The 16,175-nt window shown below is 37.7% G+C and overlaps 2 protein-coding genes across 6 annotated transcripts in view; one reads left to right on the plus strand and one right to left on the minus strand.

The window, feature by feature from the left end:
* ST13 (ST13 Hsp70 interacting protein) overlaps positions 1–13,807 on the minus strand; it is a 31,204-nt gene extending 17,397 nt beyond the window's left edge. Inside the window, exons 1-4 of one of the 2 annotated variants that reach the window (XM_002927024.4) lie at positions 13,550–13,807; positions 7,612–7,669; positions 5,328–5,403; positions 3,442–3,512 (exon numbers count right to left, since the gene is read on the minus strand). In XM_002927024.4, the coding sequence (XP_002927070.1) occupies positions 3,442–3,512; positions 5,328–5,403; positions 7,612–7,669; positions 13,550–13,659 (315 nt within the window). In that variant the 5' untranslated portion in view covers positions 13,660–13,807. Of the gene's footprint in view, positions 1–3,441; positions 3,513–5,327; positions 5,404–7,611; positions 7,670–13,330; positions 13,466–13,549 lie in introns of those variants that run through there. The other variant, XM_011234502.3, reaches the window with a different exon arrangement.
* Positions 13,808–13,944: 137 nt separating this feature from the next.
* Positions 13,945–16,175, plus strand: part of XPNPEP3 (X-prolyl aminopeptidase 3) — a 34,184-nt gene continuing 31,953 nt past the window's right edge. Inside the window, exon 1 of one of the 4 annotated variants that reach the window (XR_004620654.1) lies at positions 13,945–14,355. Coding sequence is in view for 2 of the 4 variants with exons in the window: in XM_034643542.1 (XP_034499433.1) it covers positions 14,292–14,355 (64 nt within the window). In the remaining 2 variants the exon portion in view is untranslated. The other 3 variants (XM_034643540.1, XM_034643542.1, XM_034643539.1) reach the window with 3 other exon arrangements.

Genomic DNA, 16,175 nt, shown 5'->3' on the forward strand with positions numbered 1-16,175 from the left:
AATAACTAAAGCTAGTTCTTGTTAGACTTAAATTTTAAGTGAAATGTCTCCTTCGTTTGTTCCAACAAACATCTACTGAGTACCTATACTGTACAGAACACTGTACAAGATGCTGACAGTACACTGATCATTAATAACACAAACGTACAGCAAACATCCCACCTAAATGGAAAGTTAAGAAGTAATTTCTTTAACAAAAGGCAAAAATATCTACTCTATCACCAACCACTGTGTAAAATATTACTGGTGCTGGCTAATTCACTAAGAAAATGATTTGACAGGTTTGAGAATTGAAAGGAAACACCAAGCTGTCTTCAAGTTTACCTAGAAAACCCAAGACGTGACAGGTTATCAGAGCTACTAAAACAATTTAATAAGGTCCTCAGAAACCCAGGAACAACATAGAAAACCAAGAGTTCCTCCACATCAGCAAAAATTAGTTACAAAACAGGTCAAAACAAGATACCACTCTAAGAACATGCAAGACTTTCAAAGCAGGAAAAAAAAGTAAAATTCTACTAAAGAATTTACTAAAGTTGTATACTATGTTCATGGAAAGACTTTTTCAAATACTTCAACCCAACTCCAAGTTACTCAATAAATTTGAAGTAATTCCAACAAAAATTTCTAAAAGTTTAAAAATCTTTTTAAAAAGAAGGAAACAACAAAGACACACGTTACCAGATAGTAAGACATCCTAACAAAGCCAAATTGGGGGGCGGGGGGAGACAGTTTCAGTTTGTGGCAATATGTTACACATGATGCCCTGAGTAAGTGTAAAAGCCATCTTTGACCTAAGAATGTAGAAATCCTCAGAGAACAAGATTAAATAAAGACTTGACACCAGAAAGGGAACTGAATGCTCCATCTGCTTTCACCCTTTCAGCAGGTGTCAAAACTGGTGACCTCACAACTGTTTTCAAATGTAGTGCAGGACACATGAAAGAAAATCTAGATTCAAGTGAAGAGAATACATATTGTCTAATCAGACACCCTCCAATAAACCTGGAATCCCCAATGCCTTACCTGCAAGCATAACAGCAAACCAAAAATAAACCTGTCCCAAAGAAAGGTATAGCCAAGTAGCAAGAAGAGAAAAAAAAAATTTCCCCTGTAAACTCATGATGATAAGCTAGGCTTTCCTGTGGAATTTCCACTACTTGTATAGTTACATAAACAACAAAAAAAAACCATGCTGAGAATTTAAAATGGTCCTTGACTTGGTAGGTCCAACTCAGTTTAATGGAAGCAAACACTTTCCTCTTTGGAGGAATAAAGCTTCTACGTAGGCCTCAATAACTTTTCCAGGTGAAATGTCAAAGAACTCACGGTCAAAATTCCAACACATACACGCACAAACACACGGTCAAAATACACACATACACACACATTTACACACACCATCCACAAGTAAACAAGGTACCTTCTCAACGAGCAAGAGTCAGGAAAAATAAAAGAATAAACCCAGTAAGAGTCTGACAAAGTTTATAATGTGCTTAAGAGAATAAAGGCAAGTTCTGAAAATGAGTAAGAAAAAAGGGACTTTTAAATAACCAAGTATACTTTAAAATGAATCAAAGGAAGACATAAAGATGAAAAAATGAGCATTCAAATTCAAACATCAACAGCCAAATGACTGAAAGCATACATAATTTGGCAGTGATAAAGAAACAGAATTTACTAGTGAAAAAAATCTCATACATATCTAACTAGGACTCCAGAATGACAGTAGAGAGAATGGGGAAGAGGCAATATTTGAAAGATACTAGATGAAAATGTTCCAGAGCTGAAGAAAGTTAACCCTAGAATTTAAAATGCCCAATACATCCCAAGTAGCACAAATACAGTGTTACAAACCTAGACACGTCAAAGTGATACAGCATCATCAATAGAACACATAATTTTTAAAAATTCCTTTCACAGTGACAAAAAGTACCTATATTTGTTCTTAAAGGTACACATAATCTTTACGGAGAAAATGCTAATAAATTATCTAAAAACATCAGAAAAGACCTAAAGATTAGAGAGATACACAATCATGGGTAGTTAATCACAACAGTGAGCTGTATCTTCTCCCTAACTTGATTTCAGATTTAATGCACTTCTAACTGGGGTGGGCGTGGGGGGCAGAATAGATAATATTCTAAAATTTATATGGAAAAAGAAAGGCCAACAAAACAGCCAAAATACTCCCTAAATTGTTGGGGGGGGGTCCCCCTACCAGATAACAAGACTTAATATAAAGCAAAGTAAGACAATGGGTCATTAGCACATGGAAAAAAATTAGACAAGGAAAACACAACACCAGAACTGACCCAGACATATATGGAAACAGTGTATTTTTGCACTGGTGAGAAAAGGAATTCTTTAATAGTGGTGCCAGGTAGATTAAAGGTGAAAGGTTAGCACATAAAATTTTCAGAAGGAAAAAATGATTTTTTTTACAGCAATTATAACCTTAAGATAACAAAGCATAATAAATATATAAAAGAGTAATCTAGGTAACTGTACTAAAAGATTCTGTTTATTAAGATAACATAAAGAAAGTGAAGACAAGCCACAACTAGCAGAAGATATGTGGAACACATACAGATGATAAACTGTTAGTCTCTAGAACATAAAATGAACTATAGATCAGTAAGAAAAAAGACAACCCAGAAGAAAAATGGGAAAAGTCACAACAGCACTTCACAAATACCTGTGAATGACTAATAAACATTAGAATATCCTCAACTTTATCAGAAATTGGAAAAAAGCAAATTAAAAGCCACCAAGGGTATACCATTTCACACAGTAAGCCTGGCAAGGATGAAATCTGTTAGTATCAAGTGCTGCTGAGAACATGAACCAAGCTTCTAAACCACTATTACACTATTTCAGTGTTTCTCAAGACTTTGTTCATTATCAACCCCCAAAGAGCATTTGAGACTTTTAATACTTCCCCATTCCATTTTAATACCACACAGATACATTGCATATATGTTATAACCCTTTGGAAGACCACTAACCACTGTAATATCTAAGGTTGGTTGTAAGCCCCCTCCCAAGAACCAATTCTTATTACCTTGAAGGTAAAACTGTACCCACTGTGACAAAACCATTTTGGAAGACAATGGGATATTAGATATCCCATTAATAAGCAATTTCACTTCTAAATATAAATGTTAGGTGAACTCTGTAGTCTAAAGAATAGTCAAAACAGATGCAAACTGAAAAAGCAGGTAAACAGAAAATAAAGATTTCAGATATTGTTAGAGTATGATTAAAAATAATGGAAATTTTCACAAATATTTTAAGTAGTAAAATAAAATGCTTTCCTAAATACCTTAAGTCAGAGAAGGATTTAGTATGTGCTCTTCCTGAATTATGTCATAAAATCATTGCAATAGGTGGGACCTTCACATTCCTCACAACAAGCAGAAAATAAGCCACTGAACTTACCTCTACATTTTCATCTCCCATTTCTTGAGGGGCGTCAGTATCTGGTTCAATCACACCTTCATTGTCAATTTCTGCCAAAATTAAGAAAATGACAGTAAGACCTGTGCTGTCCAATACAACAGCTACTAGTTAGTTACATAGACTCTTAAGAACTAATGAACTATGGCCACTCCAACCGATAACCTAAGTATTTTACTTTATGTTAACTTATTTAAATTGATGCACTGTAAAATATTTTCCCATTAAATACTATTTTATTGTTTTGTTAAGATTACATTTCATTTCAACTGTTGCATCATCTAGGATATTTATCACTGTCTTGTAATGGGAATGTTGGCAAGTATACAGTTTCTAGTATTACACAGAGACACCACTGATTTAGTCAGTGTCAACAAAATGATTCAGTTCAAATATTTTACTCTACACATCAATGTAATGTTTTAAAAAATATTTTATGCAGATAGCACAAGTTATAGTGATGATGTAAATCATAATAAAATTTTTTTTGCAAATAAATTTTAAGATAAAGGCACAATGCTGATGCAGACTCAAAACTCAAAAGCTAGCACTACAACCAAAATAGCAAAGAAAGAAACTAGAAAGAGATTATGTCATAAATTTCATGACTGACAACTGTAATTTGCTACAGTAAAGGAAAACAAAATAACTGTTCAATATAAAAAACTTTTCAAAATAACAGACAATGCTAGGGGACATTTTAGCAAATTGAGCGAATTTAATGTTTCCAGTTGACAGTCAAAAAAGAAGGAAACTGAGGGGCACCTGGCTGTCTCAGTCCGAAGAGCATGTGACTCTTGATCTTGGGGTCGTGAGTTCAAGACCCACGTTGGATACAGAGATTAAATAAATAAACTTAAAAAAAAAAAAAAAAGAATGAAACTGAAATTATCTACCTCAAGTTAGAATTGTCGAACAAAAAAATTTTAGTCAACTTTTAACAGGAACTTAACTTGTAACTTTGTCTAACTATAAAACAGCTTAATTCATACACAAAAAAGAAAATGCTTTTGGATGAAGAGATGGTAAGACATTATCATAGTTACGGAAATTGCTGGAAAATTGTAAGACTGAAAAAGATATTTTACAAAAAGTGAAAGATCGTCAATTAAGCCCATAAACAAGAAGTCCTTTCTAACAGTATCAAAGATTAATTGATTCAAAATTTGAAAAATTACAAGTAACTTTCTTTAGCTTTTAGACAGAGTCTATGAATTAAGAGACTGCCCATTTAATAACTGGAATATATATATTTATAGTTTCAAAGGACTTCCAAATTTAGGAAAAGATTTTTGTTAGTTTGCAGCCTACAAAAACTCGCAAACAAAAAACAACCAAAGTAATGGCTACCATTTCTTCCAGAATGAACAAGTTTTATCAATGTGGATGTAAGCAGTAACAGGAAAATAATTTTCTGGTACTTGATTCAATTATTGGAAAACTTTTACATATATTTAGAACAACTTGGGTATGCAACCCAACTACAAATTTCATTAAGTCTGAATATACATCAAATATTTCCACAAAAATATAACATTTAACATCTGCATTGAAATGTGCTGTTAAGTATAATAAATATACTCTGGATTTTGAAGACGGTATTAAAAAAAGGAAAAGATCTCACTAATAATTTTTCCATACTGATTACATGTTGAAATGTTAATAGTTTAGATATGTTAGTTTAGATATACTGAGTTAATTTCATCTGTTTAATTTTTTAAATGTGGCTACTAGAAAATTTTAAATTTCATATGTAGCTCAGCTACATTACACTTCTATTAGCTCTGATTTAGTCAATTTAGTAAAAATCAGCACAGGATCTTATCATGAGATTATCAAATACAAACTAACTACACCATCCTCCTCACCTAGATCACTTTCCTCACTTGATGGTTCGTCTGTTTTTATGTTTTCCTCCGCCTTCTTACTATCTGTTTTTTCTTCCTAGCAAAGGGAAGGCAAACAATGCTTTCAGTATTTAGTAACACACCCAATATATACACTAATTTATAAAAACATATATAAACTGTTCACATACATTGTATTTCAGTTGTTAATGTACCCTTTCTTACACTGTTTTGGTAAACTCGTTTTAGTTTTGTTTTCTCTTTTTAAATTAAGAATAGGTCCAATCCCTCCTCCAAACTTTTTAAAACAAGTTTTAGAATTTAAAAAATACTGGATTGTAGGAAGCTAATACAAATGCATAACCCACACTTATGTGGCACCCTCAACAGGCACTGTGGTCCACAACTCTCCATAATGAACACATCACTACATCTGCAAAATAAAGTCTGAGCGTTCGGTAAGTGGGATACAAACTATAAATAGCCTCACATCTGTTCAGATTATGCTTTACTGCCAAACAAATACACTAAAAATCTTTTACATTTTCAAGAGTTTTGAATTTGGAATTTCAAATACGGAACAATGGAACTATAATACACAAATGATGAGAATTGAATGAATTTCAAGGTTCACATGATGAAAACCAAATTTCCTTCCCATCAGATACTCTCAATGCATAGATATAAGACAACTCTGCACTTTGACCTTTCCATTTAACAATGCTGTGTTTCATAAAGAATATATCCCAATCAGCATGCCCCATCTATTCATTTAACTTTATTAGTATAAATTATGTAACCAGTTATTTGCTACTTTTTGTAATTCTTAAAAATTAGAATCAAAAACCCTACCTCATTACAAAATATATGTTGAGACCCTACCATGTGCAAGGTATCAGATGCTTTAACATATAAGCCAAATCAGAATGTTTTCTCACAAAAATATTTTAGCAGAGACATAGATTAAATATAATTTTCTCTTTATACATGTTTACCCATGGCAAAATATCCTATCTAGGTATCCTATCAAAAGTACCCTATCAGGAACTAGTAAACCCTGACGATGACTCTTCTAAAACAAGAATAACTAGTTTTGAGGCTTTTAACTTCTCTCACTTCACTTGTTCAAAGACAGAACTTCTGATTTCATATCCAGATAGATAAACCTTGTTTAGGGTTCTAAAAAATAAAACAGTAAATTTTCTTATCAGTTTAAGACCGCTGATCAGAAAACTTTCGGAGAGGTGCCTGGTTGGCTCAGTCAGACTCTTTGATTTCGGCTCAGGTCATGACTGCAGGGTTGTGAGATTCAGCCCCGTATAGGGCTCCATGCTCAGCTTGGAGTCTGCTTAAGATTCTCTCTCTCTGTTCACCCCCTCCCCTCGTGTTCTCTCTCTCTAAAAAAGGGAAGGAAGCAAGGGAGGGAGGGAGGGAGGAAGGAAACTTGGGGCAAAGTATTTTAGACATGAAAACACAAAATAGGAGAAAGAAGAATTCTGAAGGAGCCATTTTCTTTTGGAGGAAGGGAGGAAGGAAAGGAAGAAAGGAAAGGGAAAAAGAATGGGAAGGGTTTTTGGAGGAGAATCAGAAATAAAAATAAAAATGAAATTAAAATGAGTGCTTGGAGAGCTAGGAAGCTTGGCGTGGCATTAACCCCCTCCTCTGTCCATTGTTAGGGCTGGTTTTCTGCCCACTTTAAAGGAGTGTGGCAGGCTCTTTTCTGCTTTCTTTCTTGATAGCCAACCGAAGAAGTCTTTTTTTGTCCCCCCTACCCCGTTCTTCTCTTGAAGGAAGCATTCTTAAAGATACACCTACCCCATCTCTAAACTTCGGCTACTGGTAAGCTCTTCCTAATCTTACACACCTTTTTTGGGCAAATATGCTGACTCATACTCAGAAATAACCCTCACGTGATATGGTAGAAAAACCTAAGACTTACTGATTTGGATTAGTTTTCATTTACTTCGCAAATTTTAATCAAGTACCCACAATGCATAAAACCCTGTGCTAGGTGCTAAAGATGCAATGATGAGAAAGACTATACAACGCACACAGTCCCAGAGCTTACCACCCACAGGTCATGCATGTAACATACACAAGCTTCTATTCTCAAACATAGTGAATATTCAACCCCAAATTCTCAGTGTTAAATCAGATTACAGATACTCTATGTCCAATTAGAAATTTTACAAAAAGCTTATTTCCAAGTGATGCTGAGGAAATCAGGAGTGGTAATTTGAGAGCAGCACTTTAAAAACCTTATAGTACTTTATCACTAAACATACAGATGAAATTCATAACTTACCTTGATATTGTCTTCTGATTTAGTTTTATGAGTGGCAGGTGGTATTTTACCCCCCATGCTTGAGGAATATGAGAAAAAAGATATTTGTTTAGAAAATTAAAATTCACTGAGCAAAGCAACATTTTTTTACACTGGAAAAAAAAGATATTTAGATGGTTACTTTCTCAAATCTTTATGAGTAAACTCAATTTGAATGCTTCAGTATTAAGTTTTTTTTAGCTTAAAACAATTTTTTTAGCATACTGGTTAATGAAAACCTAACCCCTTCTTTGCCTCAATAAGTCTAATAAACATAATTATACAGCTTCTCTGTGCCCATTCCCAGAGGTAGAGGCAGAAAAACATGCAATGACAAAATCATTTGTCCAAGTTGTTAGTTTAGAATTCGGTTGGTATACTGAATACAAAACTTCAATTTTAGTAAGAGCTCACTTAAATTCAAATAATCAGTTTATGAAATAATTACGAAGTCATAGTATAATAATTCAAAATGTTTGTTTCCTTTGACTGGGGCCTACAAAGATTCTTTCTGCCCCTCACAGTATAGATTTCCTCCTCATCCCTTCTACAATCAACCCATTAATACTTCCCCCTTGGCCTTTAAGTCCTTTCCCAAATATTCCATGGCAACACCATGAATTACACACAAATAACTTAAAAACAAGGGAGAAAAAAAGACTATGAAGAATTAGTGCTACATGCTGCATTTGGGCCCGACTCTGAAGTAAATGGGCCCCATGCACCAGTCCAGTGACTACAACGTTCAATGGATTAGGTGCACTTCTTCACAACAGTGAAAACTAGAGGTCACAAAGACTTGACTTAAATTTGCCTTAAAAAAAGAAAAAAAAAGCCATCAACTTTTATGTAAAAAAAAGAGATCTATTCACTTGGAAAAATAGAAAGGAATTTACTTCAAAACACCCTCAGGTATTAATTCTTTGTAACTAAAGTTACATCCCTGTTTACATTCATTTCAGGTGGGTGGAATTTCTGGACACAAGGTAATGTGTATGTTGGATTTAAATGGATATTGATTTCCAAATGGGAAATGGATTTGGTTCTTCAAAGTTCTTTTGCCAATTTACGCTTGTATCAGCAGTGCATAAGAATTCCAGTAATTTTTTTTAAATCCAGTTGTTCCACACCTACACCAACATTTAGCTATTGTCCATCTTTAAAATTTTAGCCATTTTGATAGATGTATAGTGGCATCTCATTATAGTTGAGTCCCTTTTCATTTATTTATCAGCCATCTGAATAGCCTTTTGTGTAAAGTTCAACTCTCATCCAGCTTTTTATTAGATTGTCGTATTTATCGGTAGGTATTCTTTGCATATAGCCCTCTGTCAGTTTTATGTGTTCAATTATCTTCTCCCACCCCATGGCTTGCCTTTTCACTTTCAAAATGAAGCCAACATGAAGCGAAACTATAAATCTAAAACAGCAAATGAAGGAATTTATTGTTGAGCACCAATCAAGACAAATTTGCACTTTACCTATTCGGTTTAACGTGATAGTGACAAAAATCTTCACTTACTCAGTACCCTTAACGACAAATGGTTCCCACATGAAAAAAAATTGTTTTAATTAAGTCTGTAATTCAGTGAAGTAAAATGATTTAATAAGAAACAGGCATATAGGGGCGCCTGGGTGGCACAGCGGTTGGGCGTCTGCCTTCGGCTCAGGGCGTGATCCCGGCGTTATGGGATTGAGCCCCACATCGGGCTCCTCTGCTATGGGCCTGCTTCTTCCTCTCCCACTCCCCCTGCTTGTGTTCCCTCTCTCGCTGGCTGTCTCTATCTCTGTCAAATAAATAAAATCTTTAAAAAAAAAAAAAAAGAAAAAAAAAAAAGAAACAGGCATATAAACAAAACTCTTTAAAATTCTGACCTACAGAAAAACCACTTTTCAAAAGAGCACAGTAATCAAACAATAGTTCTTTGCAGTTAATTTTTTTTTAAAGATTTTGTCAGAGAGAGAGAGGGTGACAAGCAGGGAGAGTTGGCTGGCAGAGCAGCAGAGAGAGAAGCAGGCTCCCTGATGAACAAGGAGCTGGATGCAGGACCTGATCCCAAGACCCTGGGATCATGACCTGAGCCGAAGGCAGACGCTCAACCAACTTAGCCACCCAGGCATCCCTTTTGCAGTTAAGTTTTAATGAAGACACAGGGCTTCTTAAGCTATGTTTTTCTTAAGCTTCAAAATGCAACATTCAGGAATGTCTTTAGGTAGACATTCAAACACAGCCAAAACAGTCTAACTTATGTTAAAACTTTGGGAAGGGGCAGTCTTATCAAGAAATGTATTATGTTAGGGGTGACTGGGTGGCTTAGTTGGTTAAGCATCCCATGTTTCAGCTCAGGTCGTGATCTCAGGGTTGTGGGATCAAACTCCAGGCAGAGCCCCGAGCTTGGGGTCTGCTTGAGATTCCCTCTTTCCCTCTCCCTCTGCCCCTCTTCCCACTTGCTCCCATGAGCTCACGCTCTCTCTCACTAAAATAAATAAATCTTTTTAAAAAAACTATTAAGCTAAATCTAAGCCTTAGGAAAGGTAAGACAAACCTAAATTGAAGGAAATTGTCCAAAATAACTGGCCTGTAATGTGCAAAACTGCCAAGTTCGTGAAAACCAAGGAAAGATCGAAGGATTCTTTCAGAATAGAGATTAGGAGTCACAACAATAAGGGGCAACATGTAATTCTGAGAATTAGATAGCATTAATGCATCATTCTTAGTTTCCTGAGTTCAGTGGTTGTACTGGAGACTCCTTGTAGGAAATACACAATGGAGCTGAGGGCACAACATTGGAAATTGTTTCAGGAAAAATGTTTGTACTGTACTTGCAATTTTCCTGCAAGTTTCAAAATGTTTTTTTAATTTTAAAATAGGGAGGGAAAGAACACAAGAAGGTTATTTATAAGCTACATTTAGAGTTTCTCACATTCCAAATTCCAGTCGACTACCAGAAGGTTAAGACCAATTTATAGGTACAAAAATTTCATTTAAGGCTTCCAAGATTTAAAACAAGCTAATTTCCTACCCAGCATTGCAAACTGGACTTTGCCAGTATAGGTTTTTATGTTGCCAAGTAGGGCTAGTGCAGAGACCTTCCTCATATGGAATCACACAATACCTCATTCATAATTCTCTTAATATATTCAAATTGCTTTGAGTACTCACTATTATGCACCTGCACAAAAAACTGGGGGCTATGTTCCGAATTCATTGAGAGTAGAAGTGCATCCTGTTCACTTCATTTAAAATATTTACCGAGGGGCGCCTGGGTGGCACAGCGGTTAAGCGTCTGCCTTCGGCTCAGGGCGTGATCCAGGTGTTATGGGATAGGGATCGAGCCCCACATCAGGCTCCTCCACTATGAGCCTGCCTCTTCCTCTCCCACTCCCCCTGCTTGTGTTCCCTCTCTCGCTGGCTGTCTATCTCTGTCAAATAAATAAATAAAATCTTTAAAAAAAAAAAAATTTACTGAAAAGCCATGTGCCCTGAGCTGTGCTGAAGATTATAACACAAAGATACTCCCTTTGATCTTAAATTGCCATAAAATGAAATAATGGTGTCAAAAAATGCTTCGTCCTAAAGAAAAACAAAAATACCCCAAAACGTATTTGTTGAAAAGATCATTATCTCCCTGGATCCTCACTGACTGAGCCAAAAAAAATTCTTTATTTCTCTTTGTCCAATTTAAAAGGTTGTTAAATAAATTCTTAACATCAAATAAAATTTTAAACTATAAGCAATGTAAAAATTCTGGGAAATACACAAGCAGACTAAATAAACTATTCTTCAATGTCTAAGCCTGGGTACCCACTACTAATCTAGTATGAACACAGAAGAACTCTGATATGGTTTCAACTTGTGAAGCCCTTATAGGATTAGGCCTCAGAACATTCCTGGATCCAGAAGTCTCCACATTCAGCCCAATCTTCTATAATCCTGCGCTTAAGAAGGCTGACATGAAGGCAGAGAGAAGCTGATGCACTTCAAGCAAAAGCCTCAAAGACTACAAAAATTTTAGTTTAGATTAAAATAAAGAGATAGTGAAAGCTTCAGAATAGGGCCCCTACATGTGCCAAGATGCTTCATCCTATACTTAAACCAAAAATTTAGGATGCCACAAGAAAAATACAGATGAACAACTAATAAGTAAATAAATAATTTAAAAATGGCATTACCTATGTGAAACGTTAAAAAAACAAATACATAAATACTTTCTAATAATACTAAATACTTTCTAAATAATGTTTGACAATATTTTCCAGACCTTAAACTGGAATTCTCTACATAGTCATAATCACTCCAGCACAAATTATATTGTTCTTTGATTTGTTTTAGCTTTTTCGTCACAGCTCCCTTTTTCCTCTCCAGCAGTGGAACAAAACATTGTGTATACTCAATATAATGTTCAGTCCTGGCATCAACCATTTCTTCCTGTGGTATACAGATCAGATTTACCTGAAATTTCATAAACAATTTAATTGTAGGCTCTTTCCTCTAATAAGTAAATATAAAAGGTTAAAAATACACAAATATCTAAAGGGAAGCGTTTGGATTACCAAGTTATTCAAGAGGAAAAAAAACGACTACAACCTAGGCCTAAACTCCTAGTCCTGAAATTAGCATCTTGTAGGTTTTCCTGATATAAAATGGTATTCTTGTTAACTATTATCAACGACAGTTTTTAAGTTACTGCAGTAATTGTAAGTGATCTCGGAATTTTACATTTATAACACGCGCAAAACCTTACCATAGCTAGAAAACTAATGGAGGAGAAAAACTGAAGAAACTTCTTAAAGGAAAAAAATTATACCACCACAAACAACATTGACAGATTTTAACTTAAGTTTTTCCTTAAAAGAGTTTGTTGAAAGAAATATTCTTTAAAGTATATGGTAATTATGGGTTCATCTTCCCCTATAAAAATATCACTAAAATAAAAAGATCGATATTTAGGATAGTACCTCTAAGGAGTCACACTGCTTTGCACTGTCGCTATTATCACCATGAGGTGCGATTTGTGTGTCATTTAAATTCCTCACCAGTAGTACTGATTTTTAAAAAACCGTCTTGGGGAAAATTTCCCTTTCTCCCTCAAGTTCTCCTTCAATATGAAGAATATTAATCTCTTATACAGTAAATACCAAAACAAATTTCTGTATTTACTCATCTGTATCACTTATTTAGTGCACACTGCACTTATACGGTTTCCTACCATCTGGCAAATACCTATTCAATTAATTCCGTACGTAGCGAAGCACTCTAGATTTAAAGATAACAAGAATAGATCATGGTAACATGCTGGTTCTTGAAAAATCATTTTTCTTCAAGTGTTCAGTGTGATGGCACCGCTACTACGGTGGTACCAATAAGTGATTACCAAAATAATTTTACGCAGTTACAATCGCTGTAAATTTAAAGGTAATCTAATAATTACCATTTCATTATAACTCATTATATAACAAATTTTCCTTAAAACACTACTTAAAAACGTAGTGCGTAAAACAGCTACGTGTCATTGCGACCTAAGCAAGACACGAGATTTCAAGAAAAACAACTCCACGCGAAAGCGAAATCTTGCAGCCCCCACCCCCCACGTCTACAGCGCCAAAATCCATGCAATCGTCTGCATTTATATTTCGCCCAAGACACACCCCTGAGGACCTCAGGGTGAGGTGAACCCAGCTGTGCCGCCTCCTTCCCCACCTCTGTACTATCTAAGCTTCCCGATCCTCCATTAGCCCCCGAAGTCGCCTCCGGTTCCTGGCCAGGGAGAGCCACGAACAGGCGGCGACTCGGCGGGCCCTCGCGGCGGAGCTCCCTGCTGGTCCGCTCTCTGCAAGTCCGCCCAACGCCAGCTCCCGCCCAGCTCCCCCTCCGGCCGTCCCTCTTCCCACCCCCAACGGTCCTCGGCCCCGGTCTCACCTCTCCACCCACTCCCGCAGGAAGCGCATTTCCTCGGTGTGCAGAACGCTCGGATCCTGCTTACACATTTTCACGAAGGCCCGAAGCTCGCTCACTTTGCGGGGATCCATGGTCCAGAGGCGGTAGCAGGCGGCAGGCGCGACTGAGGCTGCGGCCGGATTCCTGGCGCGGTACTAGCTCAGCGTGATCGTGTGGAAGGGGGCGGCTGCCGCGAGGCAGAACAGACTAGAACCTCCCCGGCCGCTGGCTCCTCCTACCCAACGGTCTCGTGACCTCGGGTCCTTCGCCCGTTCATTTCTACTCCCTCCGCCTCTGCCCCTGCGCACTTCCTAGAACCTTCTAGAAGTGTGGCTGTTCACGCTGTTGCCTGCCGCTCTACGCATGCATTCTTATAGTCTATATCTGAGCAAGTTCTCTGAATCAATCCCCCCACACGGTGCTTTCGAGGAGATGGGAAATATCAGCCCCTGCCGGGAGTCATTTAAAATAGGACATTCTGTGTGTGTGGGCATTAAGTGGAGAACGACGACAGGACACCAAACGGGCCCTCCGGGAAGAGCGTCACTCACAGCTCTGGGCGTGACGTCAGCATTCAGCGCCTCTGTGAAAGGAAAGCCCGGCGAACTGCACTGGCCGGAAGAGGAGGGGCGCTTGGCCTGGTTTCCTGGCGACGCAATTCTGCCGAGGGCCGCTTCTCCGGCTGTTTTTCTCTTCTTCTTCCTGCCGCGTGAGCGAGGCCGTCATGCTTTGGTTACTCTCAGCAACTAAGCTGGTTCCCGCCGTAGCAAGCGCCCGCTGCCTCTCAGGTTAGACTCATCTCCCACGGTGTCCCCTCCGGGGCTTGCTCTCTGAGAAACCTGAGGCGCCCCAGAGGGATCCAAGTTGGTCTCAGGCGATCCCTGGTTCGGCGGACCCTTCTCCTGCTGGGGCTTTCACTCCCAAACCCTTTGTGCGCTCCTCGGATTTCTTCTTTACCTGCTGCTTCTGGAAAAGGGTGGGCCCTGTGTTCTCCCTAACGCTGAGGTATTCTGGGAAGCCGGAATGACTGCAGAGAGAAAAGTGTGTGCCGACCCCCAGAGGGGTTGTCTTCGAAGTTACTTGGACTCGTAGAAGTTGTGTCAGTTTTCACTTGCGTAGATAACGAAGTGTCTCACATCAAGTAGCTCTTGTTTCTGTTAGGTTACCCTAAAATCCTGTTTTCGTGTTTTCCAAGAGTTGACTTGAGAGCTGGCTCCAGCATGTACAAGAAACACGTTTAGTAACACAAATCCTTTGAGCAGTTCCTCTCGGAAGAGATAATGCTTGGAAACACTCCGGGGCTTTTTAATGTCTGAAAGCCCAATTCGTAAAGGCAAGATGAAGGAGTCCAGGAATAATGGGGACCATTGTTTTAGGGTGTACTCTATCACGAACAATTAATCTAGTGAACATAAACCTCCATCAGTGAAAGCTGAATCAACTACCTTTCGGGCGGATCTGCCATTGGATCGTATTTCAGGGTTTTTGGCCAATAGGTGAACAATGTATGAAGCAGAACATACGGTGTTTGACATCAAATCTATGTCTTGGCCTGTATTTCTTACATCGATCTACTTTAATGAAAGTGGAATGGTAATTATAAGATTTTTTTCCCTGTGAAAAATAAAAAGTAACCACTGTCCAGTGCACAGAATTTGCTTTTTGGTTCTAATGGTTAAGTTGCAGAAAGCTGTCCCTCGCCATAGGAGTAGATGAATAGATATGTAGTTAGTCCCAATCGTAGAAGCTACAACCTATGGTTTAGAGCTGGAACCATCTTTCGCTTGTGACTTTTTTTTTTTAATTTATTGAGGCTTTGTGAAGAAACATTATTAATGGAAGTGTTTTTGGTTTTTTTTTTAAGATTTTATTTGAGAGAGAGCACAAGCAGGGGGAGCAGCAGACGGAGAGGGAGAAGCAGGCTCCCTGCTGAGCATGGAGTGGGATCTGGGCCTCAGCCCCAGGACCCAAAGATCATGACCTGAGCCAAAGGCAGATGCTTAAATGACTGAGCCACCCAGGCACCCCATGAAACTTTAACGCTAGATTTTGGATTACGCATGCCAAGATCTTTGAAAAATACATTCGTTATGCTTCATTTTGCCTTAAATAAGTAAATTTAACCACTTCCTAGCATTAACACCATGATATATATATTGGTGTTTTGAATGGATGATCTCCTTGGATCTTCACAAGTCCAATAAGTTAGGTAAGTTATCCTCATGTTACTGAACTGAAATCAACACAGGATCACAAGTTGCAAGTAAGCAATTTCAGTTGTATCATCACCGTCTAGTCCTTTTTCTGTTATACCACCACTAGGTCTTAACTCTGGGTTAGTAGAGTCCTTTTGGAACTTTTTATTGAGCCAAAAAGAACGTTCTCTTCATTCAGTAACTTTTTAGTAGTCGTGTGGATGAATCTCCGCTTCCCTGGAGTTGCTCACTGTCTTGTCAGGGTGATAGACAAGCAATAGTTAAATGACAGTATAGCAATGAATTCTAATAGTGTCTTGACTCAGGTGGCATGGGGGCTCAAGAAAGACAGTAATGGGTCGTAAAAAAATGTCATTTGGGATTTTGCTAAGTTTCAGATTGAAAATTCTGTC

Source organism: Ailuropoda melanoleuca, chromosome 15, assembly GCF_002007445.2.
Source record: "Ailuropoda melanoleuca isolate Jingjing chromosome 15, ASM200744v2, whole genome shotgun sequence".
Lineage (NCBI taxonomy): Eukaryota > Metazoa > Chordata > Mammalia > Carnivora > Ursidae > Ailuropoda > Ailuropoda melanoleuca.